This window comes from Stylophora pistillata, chromosome 8 (genome assembly GCF_964205215.1).
Source record: "Stylophora pistillata chromosome 8, jaStyPist1.2, whole genome shotgun sequence".
NCBI lineage: Eukaryota > Metazoa > Cnidaria > Anthozoa > Scleractinia > Pocilloporidae > Stylophora > Stylophora pistillata.
In genome coordinates this window covers 8,457,839-8,472,521 of record NC_142526.1, presented here as the reverse complement: position 1 = coordinate 8,472,521, position 14,683 = coordinate 8,457,839, and the positions used below count along the sequence as shown (strand labels likewise).

General features: G+C 36.1%; 1 protein-coding gene across 3 annotated transcripts in view; it reads left to right on the top strand.

The window, feature by feature from the left end:
• Positions 1-3,943: 3,943 nt before the first annotated feature.
• Positions 3,944-14,683, top strand: part of LOC148724796 (uncharacterized) — a 31,448-nt gene continuing 20,708 nt past the window's right edge. The window contains exons 1-9 of one of the 3 annotated variants that reach the window (XM_088731661.1): positions 3,944-4,179; positions 6,975-7,067; positions 7,500-7,774; positions 8,289-8,412; positions 9,230-9,289; positions 10,116-10,173; positions 12,402-12,720; positions 13,545-13,656; positions 13,980-14,254. In XM_088731661.1, coding sequence (XP_088587787.1) covers positions 7,503-7,774; positions 8,289-8,412; positions 9,230-9,289; positions 10,116-10,173; positions 12,402-12,720; positions 13,545-13,656; positions 13,980-14,254 — 1,220 coding nt within the window. In that variant the 5' untranslated portion in view covers positions 3,944-4,179; positions 6,975-7,067; positions 7,500-7,502. Of the gene's footprint in view, positions 4,180-5,724; positions 7,068-7,499; positions 7,775-8,288; positions 8,413-9,229; positions 9,290-10,115; positions 10,174-12,401; positions 12,721-13,544; positions 13,657-13,979; positions 14,255-14,683 lie in introns of those variants that run through there. The other 2 variants (XM_088731660.1, XM_088731662.1) reach the window with 2 other exon arrangements.

Sequence of the window (14,683 nt, the reverse complement as noted above, 5' to 3'; positions counted from 1 at the left end):
AATGTGTTTTATAAGAAATAATTTTAGGTTAAATTGTTTGTGTAAATATGTTTAGTTAGTTTATTATGACTGAAAAGCCCTGTTTAAGGGAGTTCCAATAAAGTTAGTATGCATGTATGTATGTAAAGAAAACCAAATTGTGTTTGTAGCACAACAAACTCACGAGAATCGATCGTTTCTATTTTCATTGTATTGACTATCTTCTGCCACTTTTAGCATTTCCATCGACGAAATTTTCGAAGAATGACGAACTTAGTTCTAATTCTATTTTTTGTCATACTTCTCAGACAACCAATTATGAATCGATGACTTGTCGTGTCGAACTACCCCGAGAAATATTTTACAAACACCCACCCCGTCACTTTTCAAGCTAAGACCTACCAAGGCAACTGTGCTAAGAAATAGCAAGCTAAGGCGTAAGATAGAACATTGGATAATGCAGTATACTGGAAGATTTTACACCGTTAACTAACGGCGTAATTCATCTCAGTCGGTAATGTATATACTATAGGACAAGAGCCCTAATTGGCTCTTGTATAGGATTAACGCCGTTAATTAACGGCCTTTTTTGTTTCAGTCGGTGATATATGTAATGTAGGGTTTAACGCCGTAAACTGACGGTGTAATTTGCTTCAGTCGGTGATAGATATACTGTAGACGTAAAAATACATTACCTTTCTCTTTTTGATTTTTTAACTTTTTAGATTAGTTTGCATACATAATTAATCATATGATTATACCGAGAACGATTGTGGTATAAAATCTCCCAGTTTATAGAGAGAGATACTCACGTATTATGTTATTATATGTATTCCTATCTCTGTTGTTCGCGTGTTGTTACAGCTTAGTCATGCGATCATTCATCCACTTCCTCTTCCGTCATGCTTGTCACGTCGTAACAAAAGTCACGTAAATATTTAAGACTAACCACATGAGCAATATTTCGATCTTAAATCATAGAGCGGATCGAGCTGAGCTTAGCCTCTAAAGGTGAGAAATGGGAAGGGTTTTTACAATTACTATTCTGGTCGTAAAGGAATAGAATCAGAAATTCGGTTTGGTTTTTTCTGTTCGGGAAAGTGCTCGATAGGCACTACAGGGCAGTTTTTTTAAATTGGCGTAAAGCAATGTAGTAGTTGAGGTAGATTTTGGGCATCGAGTGTTTCAGACATGTTTGGAAATGTCGCGGACATGTTTGGAAATGCGTTGCATCAGATAAATCCTTTTACTTTAAGCCAGATTTGATTCGTGTATTTTTATGCTCGATGTGACGATTTAGCCTGGTCGCTTTGGTCAGTTTCAAACACCAATTCTGCGAAGTTTTAGAGCTACAATGACGTGTAATTTCAGAGTATCAGAAACAAAGACTATGTCGTAGAGTTCAGACTCTTGAGGCTTGTTTTGGAAAAAACGTTCATCACTGATACAGAATTGATTCAGGACTGTCGGCTTCCCGTGATCGAAATTCAGACTGAGTGTTTGTTATCAGTTCGTTGTATCGTCACGATCGATTAAATATAATCAAGGGTATGAAAAGGATAGAGGTGGAAAACACTTACATTTTAGGCTTCCCGTCATAGTTAAAGAGAAAGGGAATTCAAAAGATTTGTCGATAACCCAGAGGCAGTTGGAGTACGAAAATAATTTTATATTGGATACCAATTCCTATTCGTCTTTGTTGTAGAGAAAGGGCAGAAAATATGCTTTAAGAGCGCGGAAATAGCTAAAGTACGAAAAATATTTTAAAATGAAGTACCGATTCGTGTTGGCTCCACCTAAGAAACCGTATTTTAGCAATTATGCCATTACTTCGTTGACGCATTCCTGTGTTCCCCTCTACTAACTATGGTTACATTTGCCTTGGCCCAGTTGTTCGAGGGCCGATTAGCGTTAACTCAAAGTTAAATTTCAATCCGGGTTTCTAAGCCTTTTTCGTAGAAATTTTCTCTATTATGTTTAGAGCATCCAATCACCAAATCGTAGCGAAAAATAGCTATAAGGAGTTTTCTTTTAAAGCCTTTAAATCTGAAATCGGATTTCACACAGACCCTTTGTTATCTTACCCAGCTTTGAACCACCCGGCCCTGCTGGTCGTTACCTTCCGGAATGCGAAAACAAGTTGATCACATGACCAGTAATTTACTCGCTCAGGCCCGTAAACAGACAAAAATATCTCTTTGTTGTGGAAATTCTTTCAAAAGTTTATGGTGGAAGTTTTGACCGACATGTCGTGCATCACACGAGTATATGTTGTATACTAGAATTTGGCGACTTCGAAACTTTTCTGAAGAAAAAAGGGCAAAAATAAATATATCGTGGTAATATGCAGACGAATGAGGTTTTCATATTATTCTGAATTTAACCATCGATTCGTGCTCGCTTGATCGTAGAAACTGTGTTTTGCGGAACATGACATGAACATTTGTAGTTGCCTTTCATTGAACAATGTCTTTATTATTTCTACTGAACTTGTCCTTGTTGCCGCCTTTTTGGAGCATTAAAATGGTGAAACACCAAGCTGTTAGTCTTGATGAAATAAAATACTCAGAATAATAACTGCGTTAAAATCTCTGTTGTCCGTGTGGCGTTATGGCTTAGTCATGTGATCATTCATATCTTCGAAGTCATCCGCTGTTTGTCTCGTCATAACAAAAGTTATGTAAATGTTTTAGACTGACCACGTGAACAACTTTTATCTAATCGCTCTTAAGAAGGTTGTCGAAGCAGTTTATCATCAGTGCGTAGGCTGATTTTGAAGCTTCAAGAGCGTTTAAAGGTGAGAAATAGCATCATAGTTCTTTTTGTACTTATTTCCGACCCGTAAAAGGACAACAATATCTTTTTTATTGGGGAAATTCTTTCAAAAGTTTATGGCGGAAGTTTTGACCGAAATGTCGTGCATCATATTAGTATATATGTTGTATGCTAGAAGTCGGCGACTTGTGCGTATATAAGCATCGATGAGATTATTTATATTGCAGTTTTCCTCACAAAATCTTCTACGCTTTAATATTGCTTTGATTTCGGAGTGGAATACCGCGACGAGAAATTTCAGCAAGAAGGACTTTGCAGCAGGTCACGGTTATCTCAGTTTGTGTAAGATCTTAAGGTTACCGTGCGCCTTCAGGGGGTGTCTCGCGTGCAAGCGATGTAGCGCGTCCGGTTTAAACTGTAGATATCCAAACCCCCAATTAAATTAAAGCTTATAGGACTGGCTATCAGACTATACCAAAAATTTTGAAAAAAAATGAATTGTCGAGTTTTTCACGACTTCTAAATGCGAGCGCCCGAATCACCTTTTGAACGTTACATGTTAAAGCGAATTTTGTTTTTCTCTTAAGTAATGTGTTCCTCCGTTTCCGGGGCCAAAGCGCTAAAAAAAAAGTGTCTGCGATTTGCCATATTCAATTTCAGTGAAAAGTTACAGGACACTTTTGAAATAGGATTAAAAAAAATGTGGAGTGAATGTACAAAAATCGCTCTTGAAAAAAAAGTATTGAGAAATAAAAAATTCGGAGCCATCTTTTTGTAGTTTATATGTAAAACTAGCTACTGTAAAAATTTGAGAGAAATCAAACAAATTCCCTTTGACTTGCAGCTCTTAAAAGGTGATTCGGGCGCTCGCATTTAGAAGTATCGAAAAATTCGATAATTAATTTTTTTTCAAAAGTTTTGGTATAGTTTGATAGCCAGTCCTATAAACCGGACGCACTACGTCGCTTGCACGCGGGAGACCCCTGAAGGTGCACGGTAACCTTAAAAAAAGTGGTGAATGATCTCAAAAAAATGGTGAAACACCAAGCTGCTAGCCTTGATAAACTGAAATACCAAGAGTAACGACTGATAAAATCTCTTTTGTCCGCTTGTTGTTATAGGTTGGTCATGTGATCATTCATATTTTCTAAGTTATCCGCTGCTCGTCACATAACAAAAGTCACGCAAATGTTCTAGACTGGCTACGTGAGCAGTGTTGTAGGGGTTTTTCATCAATTTCGATCAGAATTCATAGAGCGGATCGATACCTTAAGAAACATTTTCAAAATGTTTTAGACGGAAGTACTTATCGATTTTCCTCGCAGACGTGTTTAGAATTGCCTGGCATTAGATAACGTCCTTATTTTAGGCCAGATTCGATTCTTGTATCTGTACGCTAAGTGAGGATTTAGCCCGGCCGCAATGGTAAGTTTCAAACACAAATTCTGCGAAGTTTTAGAGCTGTAATTTCAGAGTATCACAGACAAAGACTATGAGACAGGGTGTTGACTCTTGTGATTTGTTCATCAAAAATGTTCGTCACGATAATTTTATCATATTGACGCGTATGGAATAGAGGTGGAAAACACAATCTCATCGTAGGATTCATGTCGAAGTTGAAGAGAGCATATGACATTACTTGATTGATGTTTACGCACATACTCGAGTTTTGGTTAAATTTCCCTGGTTGTTGCCCACCAGTTCAAGTTAATCACGGCTCCGTAATGCTGCTAAATTGTTGTCTGCTTGTGTTACTATCAAATCCTCTGCCAGCAGGGGTCATGCGGATGTTACATGCGTTCTCGTAGCACTGATCACGTGTCCATTTTATTAGTGCATGTTTTTATTTATTTATTTATTTATTCATAATAACTTCATTTGCCTAAATAATAAGATAATAATAATAATAATAATAATAATACAGACAGATAACAATAGAAATAACATCGAGATGCAAAAAGGCAAAAAGGGTCAAGCCAGAGAGGAACTAAATTCTCATTGATGGCAGCCCCCAGGATAAAAGCAACATGCAATAAAAATAAAACTAAAATGTAAAGGTAAAAATTATTGAAAAAAACATTATATTATTTGCCATTATATTACTATACCAGAACTATGTCACTTATGCTTCATGCTAGATATGATTACTGGCGCGGTAAGTGCCTTTCATAATTGCAACCAAAGCGTTGAAGAGCTTGGGAACATGATTGCACTTTTAAGTTGTTACATCGATGAAGGGGTTTGTCCCTCCACATATAAAATAAGTTATTAGAATTTCAGTGGTTACTACCGCTGCAAAAAGATAAAATTGTCTGCTGAGTGAAAAAGTCTGAGTTCGTCGTTACAGACTTTTTCAAAATCGCTAAAAAAAACATTTTTGAGGCAAAAGGACTATTCACAGCAGGTAAAGTAATTCAACGTTTATTTATCATTGATTTATTTACATAGTCAGCAGTATATCACTATAGGTGAGGCAAACGGTAAATCTGGTACATTCACGATAAAACAACAGTCGGCTACACAAACAGATTGTATGGCCCCTTTGTGCTCTTATATAAGCGTCGTAACGTTGTTCTAAAAATTTTCACCGTGCTTATTAACTGCTTGGTTTCAGTAAAACAGAAGGAAGGAGAGAATTTTTTTCGGATCGAATTTTAGAGGTGTAATCAACGGTTGCAAATTAACATTTACTTTTTTAAAGACTAAAGCTAAAACGTTTTTACAACTTCAACACAATTACAGTGACTGAGAGATGCTAAAGTTAACTGAATGTGAACTTTTCAGTTACGTCTCAAGCCAATGAATAAATCATTCAACTCTCGCAAGACCTGACAAAACAGTCCTTCTAGGTAAAATGAAATTTAACAAATTGTAGAAAAAGAAGCCTCTAAAAATTCAGTTTTGGACGGGGTTTTCGAGCCTGTGCCTGCTTAAGGTGCCAGTTGAGTAGTACATTGTATTACTTTTTCTGCAATTCAATTTCTTTATTTGCAGTTCACGTGCCTCTTGGTTTTTGGTTGGTAGGCAGTGTTTCCCTTACTTTTTGAAAAGGAGATGTAATTGTTCTGCATAGGAAAAAATGTTTTGAAAAATTCCTTGGCATTTGTTTCTTCAATGGCCCTAAACTGTTTTTGTTTGGGGGGGGTTTGAGCTTTCTTCATGTAAGGGCCCATTCAGAGCTGCGTAATGAACAACGTCCAGTCAAAAAAAGTTTTTGTCCAGTCCTTAGATGATTGACAATTTTTCCAGTCATTTATAATGGTAAGGAAAATATGTAGAGTTTCAAGTATTAATATTTTAAGGTTCAAAGACTTGAGAAGAAGACAGATACTTAAGTACCAGACCAAGAAGTTTTAATAAGGGATTTGTATTGGTTGTAAGATTTCTGGCTGTATGTGATTGCACATTTTTGCTTTGCCCCTTTCAATAAGATGTAGCAGTGAAACAATGTGATGCTTAAGCTTAGTCATTCTGAGCTCAAATTATGTCAAATCAGCGGACAAGGATGCTATTTGTGTTTCTGTCGTAGTAAATAAACTTTGTTTAGCTTGTATTACTTTGAGAATCAATTAGTTTGCAAGCCTGAGTTAATTTCATTAACTTCATAACCTAGGTAAGTATGAAAATTTAACCATATAAAAGATGTAGATGTAATACTGATTTCACAGACTGTTTTGGTTGTACCACTTTTCCTGCATTGAGATGGATGCTCATGTACAGTCAGAAAATGCTCTGAAAATTTACTTGTTTCATATTTAAATGTATTTAAATATCATGTCAAGGAGGGCACTTTTATAGTGATAAGATGCAATGGATGTTTTTCTGGCCAAAATGGGGTTGTGTCTGAGAAAATATAGGTTTGACTGGACAATTAGACTTCAGGCCTGGATTTTGATTTCTAAGGGCTGCTGGCCTGCTCTACACTAGCTGTTGTCATCAACAAGTTACTCTCCAATGTGTGGAAAGCCCAAACTGGGATCAATTTAGTTGTTGGTAAAATGTAGTGGTTGAAAACTTCATTTATGCCCCTTATTTAAACAAAGTTTAATCCTCATTTTAGGGGAACTTGTTATCTGCACAGTTATTTTTGTGAAGTGTCAATTAAGGGCCAAAAGCTAACAGTGGAAGGATATGAATTTAATGAAATCAACCCTTTTATAGAGAATACTCAAATGCAAGGCGTTGACCTCTAAATAACTAACCATTTGTGCCTAAACTAGATCTGTGGAAGCCCAAACACACTTTGCTCTAAAAAAGAGCAATCTATAGAAAGCAGAAGTTTGAAACACTGCCTGCCCAGGATATAAGAGGAGGTGAGAGTTTCTTCTTTAGTGAGATGTTAAGAAATGTAGCTAAATGTTTTTATTCAAATAGTTGAGGTGTATATAGAGAATGCTGGTACAAAGGGTATCTAGTCAGTGGTTCTATTTACTGACCCCTCTGTAACCTTTAGTAGTCCATTTCTCTTTATTACCTCCAGATATTTCAATTCCTTTCTATATGAGAAAACACCCAAAGTCTCTGGATGATTTTATCTGATATCTTCCCAGAGAAAGAAATAGCATCATTCCTTCATACTGATTTAGAGTAGACTGTTCTGCCTTTGCTAGGCAAGGGTTCACCAAATATTAGAAATGTTTGGTTTAAAATTGTGAATATGGATTTTTCGTTCTTTGACAAGCTGGGTTGGGCTGAGACATGCCCTATTTTACTGTTTCAGTTAATTACATTTCATTTTTCAAAAGGATATGGCTACAAATCAGTGCGAATGTCCTCCTAAAAAGAGGAAGAGGAAAGCTGCTGGTGATGTCATTGAAAAGTCTGTAACGCTCATAACAGAGGAGGATGTCAATAGAAAGCCTGGATCAAGCGAAGTATGGATGCCAACAACAATAACTTTGGCAAAGATAAAGAAAGATAAGACAAAACGCGGGAAAATCTTATTTACAGTAAACTCAACAAAAGAAGAAATGGAGCAGAAGCTCAGGGTTACTTTCCCAATTCTTGCCTGCACTGAAAGGTAATATTTTGTTGTCATGAGAGTTAAAAGTCCTTAATATTAGAAGCTTGCATTGTCTACTAAGTTTTTCAGGGACAATGATAGGTGTACTGGACTGGAAGGTTAATTATCAAATGAATAAGTAATTCTTAATAATTCCCCACTCAGTATGATCTGCACAGTCTGCAGTCTGTAGTCTGCAGTCTGCATTTTACCACGCCCTATTACCTATAGCAATTAACAGTTGCTCACTGATAAATTAGGAGATAATCCATTGTTAATAGGCTGCAAATATAGGGTACTTGTAATTACAATAATTGTAATCATAAAACTACTACAAGGTCCCCAAGGGCTGGCAATCTCTATCTTCAACATTCAAGTACAGAACAAGTGATTTATTTCACTACCTGAAAATAAATTTAAGAGAGTACACATTACATTAAGTCATGCAGCTAAACATTTTGATGCCTCATCCTTGATTCACCTATTACAACTTATGTTGACCTCTCTACTTATAATTAACTTTGTTTTGCAGATTTTATTTTGCCAGGGCAACTGGGCAAGCGAAACTTGACTTTGGCAAGGAGTGTGGTATCTGGAGTGGAAGATATACAAACAGTATGATAAAGGGAGATAGTGTGTTGTATGTCTATTATAAGGTTCGTCTTACTCAGACAGTACATCATTTTGCAAAGTCTTAAGTAGTTCTTTGTGTTACTTTGCTCTGTATTTAATGCCTTATGTTGGTTAATGTTGTGTCACTTTACCAGGTGGAGATTTACTGGAATATCCATTTTCACCTTTGGGACATATAATGGCCCTAAAGGTCATTTGCAAAGCACTGTGGTGTGATTTAACATACTTTGCTTTTTGAGAATAAGATACATACAGCACATTCAAAGTTTTGTTCCAATAACCCTCATCGTATCACCTGTCGGTCATAATTGGTAATGGCCTGTCAGTTATTTGTTGGCCCACAGTTGATGGAGGGGAGCTGTTCTTTACAAAATAGTTACCACATTTTGCATGTTCCTTCAAACTTTTATAAAAATCTGTACATACAGTTCAGAGCCACCTAAATTAGCATGTCATGCGTAGATATAAGTATGGTAAATAAGACTAATTGTAGCCTAGGCCAGGTTAAAACCAAGTCAATGCAGCAGTCTCACTTGTGAGATGTGGGGTCTCAAGGGAGGTTTGTGGGGAACTTTCTGTGCCTTTACTTGATTTCTAGGTTTGCTTGCTTTGTTTCCCTCCCTTTCGATTCTTTCCACTAATTGGTAAGCATTGATTCCAGACTCTTTTTTAGTGTTTGTTTTGACATGTACCTAAGTTAGTTACTTAATTTTACAGAATTATCGTTCGACTTAAATAAACTGTACCTCTTAAAATCCATTTTGAGCTTCCTTATGAAATATGTGGAATGTACTGCTGGAAATAAGGATTATGTAAATGACATTTTGACTTGTTTTTAAGGAAGAGAAAGGTGAAGACTCAGGCCTTTACTCCTCAGACTCAGAATTTCCTCAGACAAAGGTATTTTGAAGACCGCAGTTCAAAATATATGAACTTCATATATTTATTCTATCTCATTTATCACTTTCACGGGTTTATTATGAATCGACTTAACGGCCTGCTCCCAGTTGGCTTATTAGCTCAATTGGTAGAGCGCTGCACTAGTATCGCAGAGGTCAGTGGTTCGAGTCCCGTACAGGCCTGATTTTTTTCAGGTCTGATTTTCGCTATTGCACAAATAGCGCTATCTACTGCGAGGATCGTGCATCATACGTATAGATACTAACTTAACATGGAGACTGCCTGGAGTTGAAAAATATACTCTTTAATTTGGCAGCTTTGACTTGGGTTTGGCTAAGTCTCCCATTTACCTATCTATAGGAATTGGGGTCATTCCATTGTGAAATAAGAAAAAAAACTCCTGAGCTTTTGCTGCTTAGAGCTAGAGCATTTCTGTTTTTTAAATAAATAAAATTGCTTGTTTTGAGTTGATAATGATATTCTGTTAAAAAACAAACCTTATAAATTTGGACCATTTTTTTCTGCAACCATCACTCAATCAAATTTTCTTTTATTGACAAATTATAATGCATACAAGGTTTTTGAGATAAATTTTATTTCCTTGCAAATCACATGAGAGTAAACTAAAACAATCATGCTCTAGGTAGGAGACTTTTTCATCATTGATAACAGTAGCTTATATTACTACAGCAACAGTAATATATATAACAAGTTCCTAATATAAGCTGACTAATCTGTTAGACTCAGGGATTTGTTAAAAAAGATTAAGGATAGAAGGAGAAATGCTCTACAATCTAATTATATATTTTTTTCAATTTTTTTCCAGGAAGACCAAATACAAGACTCCAACCAGTTCTCCACAGACTCAGGACAGTCAGGAGCAGGTATTACACTTTCACCAGTGTGATCTAACAAAATTGGTTCAAATGACATTGCCATTACCACCGCAACCAAGACTTCCAACAAGTTGATTATAATGTTACTAGTGTTTTAATGTGTAGCAACTCACCCAATATGCCCCTTGTTTCATAAGTGTCTCACCCATGGCATTAAACAAACATTCTGAAGTGTTGCTTTCAGCAGTTCTTGGGTTCATAGAGTAGAGATGGAAATATTGTGCAATAAGTCACATTTTTCCCTTGCAACCTTTAATTTATTGAGGGGACATTGGGGTTTTTGGTGTTGTGGTGTTGACCCCTTTTTGAATGAGGTATTGAGGTGAAGAACAACTCGCATTGAAGTGTTGCAGTGATCTCAGACCTTACAGTGTGCAATGTTTATAATTTCAAATTCATGGTGTTCAGTGAAATAAACCATTTCTGGTGTTGCAGTTTGTTCTTTACTACATTTTAATAACCTGTGGTTAATCGTCAAACAAAATAAGCATTACATACCAGATAATGTTTAATAAACAGTTTGTTCTATTTTGTTTGTGGTTTTGCAGTACTTTGAACCTCCCCCCCTCATGTTCTCCTCTTTATTAGTTTCTCTATAATGAGTGAATGTAAGTAGTTCTCTAACATATAATTTGAAACTTCAGTCCTGTTTAAACATTAGCAATGTGTGAGAAATTGGTTGAGAGGTATCAGTTGGCATGGGATTTTTATATGGCAAGCCCTTATGGTTTTTTAGGATGTCCTGCACCCTTATTTATTAAGTTTTCTCATGTATTTAATTATTGCATAGTAAATAGTGGGTCAAAAAAAAAATTGTCTTGGGATCAAATATATGATCAAATATATGATACACATGCAGTTGTACAAAATTTTTTAGACCGATGTCATAAATGCGGTTTTTTCTCATTTCCAGTTTAAATCAGGAACCTTTTAAACAAACAAGACCGAAACATTTTGAAGAAACTAAAATCAACGGATTGCCACCCCCTGAAAGACATCATTCCTGTCCAAAACACATATGTACACAATCTTTGGAAAAAAGGCTGCGCGCGCCCAAAAATTAATAGACAGCGCTTTATGAACACCTTTGTAAATAGGTTGATATTATTTTAAGCTCCATTTATTGTAATGACATACTTTTTAATTCATAATATGTATGTAGATTTCTGTAGTTTTTCCAAATTCATTGTAACATAAGATATGTAGTTTTATCTTATGATAGAATAAAGACTTTTTATTATTATTGTTATTATTATTATTATTATTATTATTATTATTATTAAAAAGGTAACCCATAGCTAGGAGACAATATAAACAGCAAGGTATTGTCCACTCTCCATGAAAATTGATTTTGCACAAGTGAAGCTGATTACAGCCATGTAATACTTAACAATTGGTTCATGCTTTAGCGTGCACTATCGAGTTATGGAGCACGCTGGAAGTTTGGAGAGCACGAAAGAAGCGTAAGAGTTGCCCGAGGCAAAAGCCTTGGGCAACTCTAGCTTCTTGAGTGCTCTCCAAACTTCCCACGTGCTCCATAACTCGATAGGGCACAGCTGAAAGCATGAACCAATTGATTTAGAACATAGCCGGTGGAATTGTGCATCAAATCTGACGCAAAAAACGGACAACAATATCAGTTGAAGCGAATCGTGACGGCGCTGATGCCGAGTCTTCTTTTCCTTTGTGTTTCTCTTTTTCTGCCTTATTTAAGAACTCTAACCCAAGGGAAAAGGTCGAAACATTGTCTTCGTTTTCGGACTAGTAGGCCGAGTTTCTGTTTGTAACCATTATTGTCGCGAAATATATAATTTTTCCCCGCGCTAACAATGGCCGCTCGCGCGAAAAGAAAAATTTCTGGCGAAGTTGGATTTGCTGACGTTATCAGCGTGCACTATTGGGATTTTGGGCACGCTCACGTATAATGAATTTGATTGCAAGACTCTGCTAGCTATGTTCTAATGAAACTTATGTCGGGTATAAAGAGGGGAACACTGCTGATAACAGAACTAGTTATGGATACTCTATTTGAGTTGTCAGAAACACATGAATGTACAAAAGGCTCATTATTTGGTAGCCTATAAAAAGATCATTTTGATCAGGAAGTAAATGGGTAAAAGTCAATGTAATGCATCTTGCTCAAGAAAATTCAGTTATTGGAGAAAAAAATTAAATATTTTGAAATAAACTTAAATATATGATATTTTTGTCTGTAGATGATTTACAAGAGCAGACAAGGACTACCACTCTTATATCTCAATTTGAGAGTGTTAAAATCTCTGAGAAAGATGAAGTGAACAAGACATCTCATAAACAGGCTTTGATGGAGACATTTACAGCAAAAGGGAGTCAAAGTTATCCACAGTTAGCTGTTTCTGAAGTCAACCAGCAATATACATGTGCAACTGGTATACCTCCAAGCTTTTTGGCAAGGCATACCACAGACTTATCGCTGTTGGATCACCTACCTGCTACTGAGGCTGTGTTATCTGATGGAGTTCCAAACCTCCCTCAGAACAATGTACAGAATGTCAGGTAGGTAAGAGAAGCTTCGGAGGAGTGTGATTAAAAGTATGTCGTCTCTCATTGTAATGATCTGTTATTGTTTTGCAAACCTACTTGTAATTTCAGCTTGAATAGTTTTGTAAATAAGTTAAACAGTATATGCTAGTTGATGTTTTTCATTCTTTTTATGACTTTTCAGTGGTAGAATGAAAATGGCAAGTAATAATTAAAATATTTGGGAAAAATATGTGGTGTAAAGTACACAATTTTTATTTTTCAACAGCATAAGTCTAAATAACCTAAGTTGCCATTGAATTTGTATAAAATTATTTACCTAACAACTAAATTAGAGCTTAAAGCAACTTTGTTTCTAGAAGGCATGAGAGAATAAGTCACAGAAAATTGACTTAATTTTCATATTTTGATTGGAGTTACCCTAGAACTTAGAAATGTGATATGGTTTTTTTACCCAGATCTGCTTCTGTATTATGGATATCAGTGTCTGTTTCAGTTTTGGTGACTATTCTAGAATTTAGGAGCAGATCTTGGCAAAACTGCCATAGTGATATTGTGATTGAAAACTCAGCATCTGGGGGTATCTGGGGTATCTCTGAGCACAATATGGAGGTTTGGAATTTTTTTACCATTTGCCATGCTTTTTGACTTTGGCATGGAAATGATAAGTGTATTTTGGTGACTACATTAAGTAGAATTTAAGCACAAAAGTAGCAGGCTGTAGCTCAATTGGATAATTAAGACAGGCATGTACCAAATAAAATGTGCAGAAGAGGAAAGCATTCATTAATCTTTCTGTGTCTTTTGTTTTTGCGTTTTTTTTCTTTTTTTTGCCTCAGTGTGCCAGTGCTCATTGCCAATGAGTCTCCAGCACATGCACTACATGTTACAAGACGAAAGGCACCAGTGGAGCATGATGAAGGGGGTGGCTGCTCTCCTGGCGTACTAGCGGTGGGTAAACCACTTTAAAGTAGAACTAAACTTATATAATCTTTGTTATTATTACAACTATTTTTTGGCTGAAATACACACTTATTGTGCTGACTCATCAACTACAGTCATTTTTTACAAAGTATTTTTCTTTAGTCATACATAGGTCTTCAAAGTTGCACACGAATAAATTAATTTCTTTTTGCCATGTTTGGGTTCACCAAATATTAGAAATGTTTGGTTTAGAATTGTGAATACAGATTTTTCGTTCTTTGACAAGCTGGGTTGGGCTGAGACATGCCCTATTTTACTGTTTCAGTTAATTAAATTTCATTGTTCAAAAGGATATGGCTACAAATCAGTGCGAATGTCCTCCTAAAAAGAGGAAGAGGAAAGCTGCTGGTGATGTCATCAAAAAGTCTGTAACGCTCATAACAGAGGAGGATGCCAATAGAAAGCCTGGATCAAGCGAAGTATGGATGCCAACAACAATAACTTTGGCAAAGATAAAGAAAGATAAAACAAAACGCGGGCAAGTGTTATTCACAGTAAGCTCAACACAAGAAGAAATGGAACAGAAGCTCAGGGATACTTTCCCAATTCTTGCTGGCACTGAAAGGTAATATTTTGTTGTCATGAGAGTTAAAAGCCCTTAATATTAGAAGCTTGCATTGTCCACTAAGTTTTTCAGGGACAATGATAGGTGTACTGGACTGGAAGGTTAATTATCAAATGAATAAGTAATTCTTAATAATTCCCCACTCAGTATGTTCTGCACAGTCTGCAGTCTGTAGTCTGCAGTCTGCATTTTAGCATGACCATGCCCTATTACCTATAGCAATTAACAGTTGCTCACTGATAAATTAGGAGATAATCCATGGTTAATAGGCTGCAAATATAGGGTACTTGTAATTACAATAATTGTAATCATAAAACTACTACAAGGTCCCCAAGGGCTGGCAATCTCTATCTTCAACATTCAAGTACAGAACAAGTGATTTATTTCACTACCTGAAAATAAATTTAAGAGAGTACACATTACATTAAG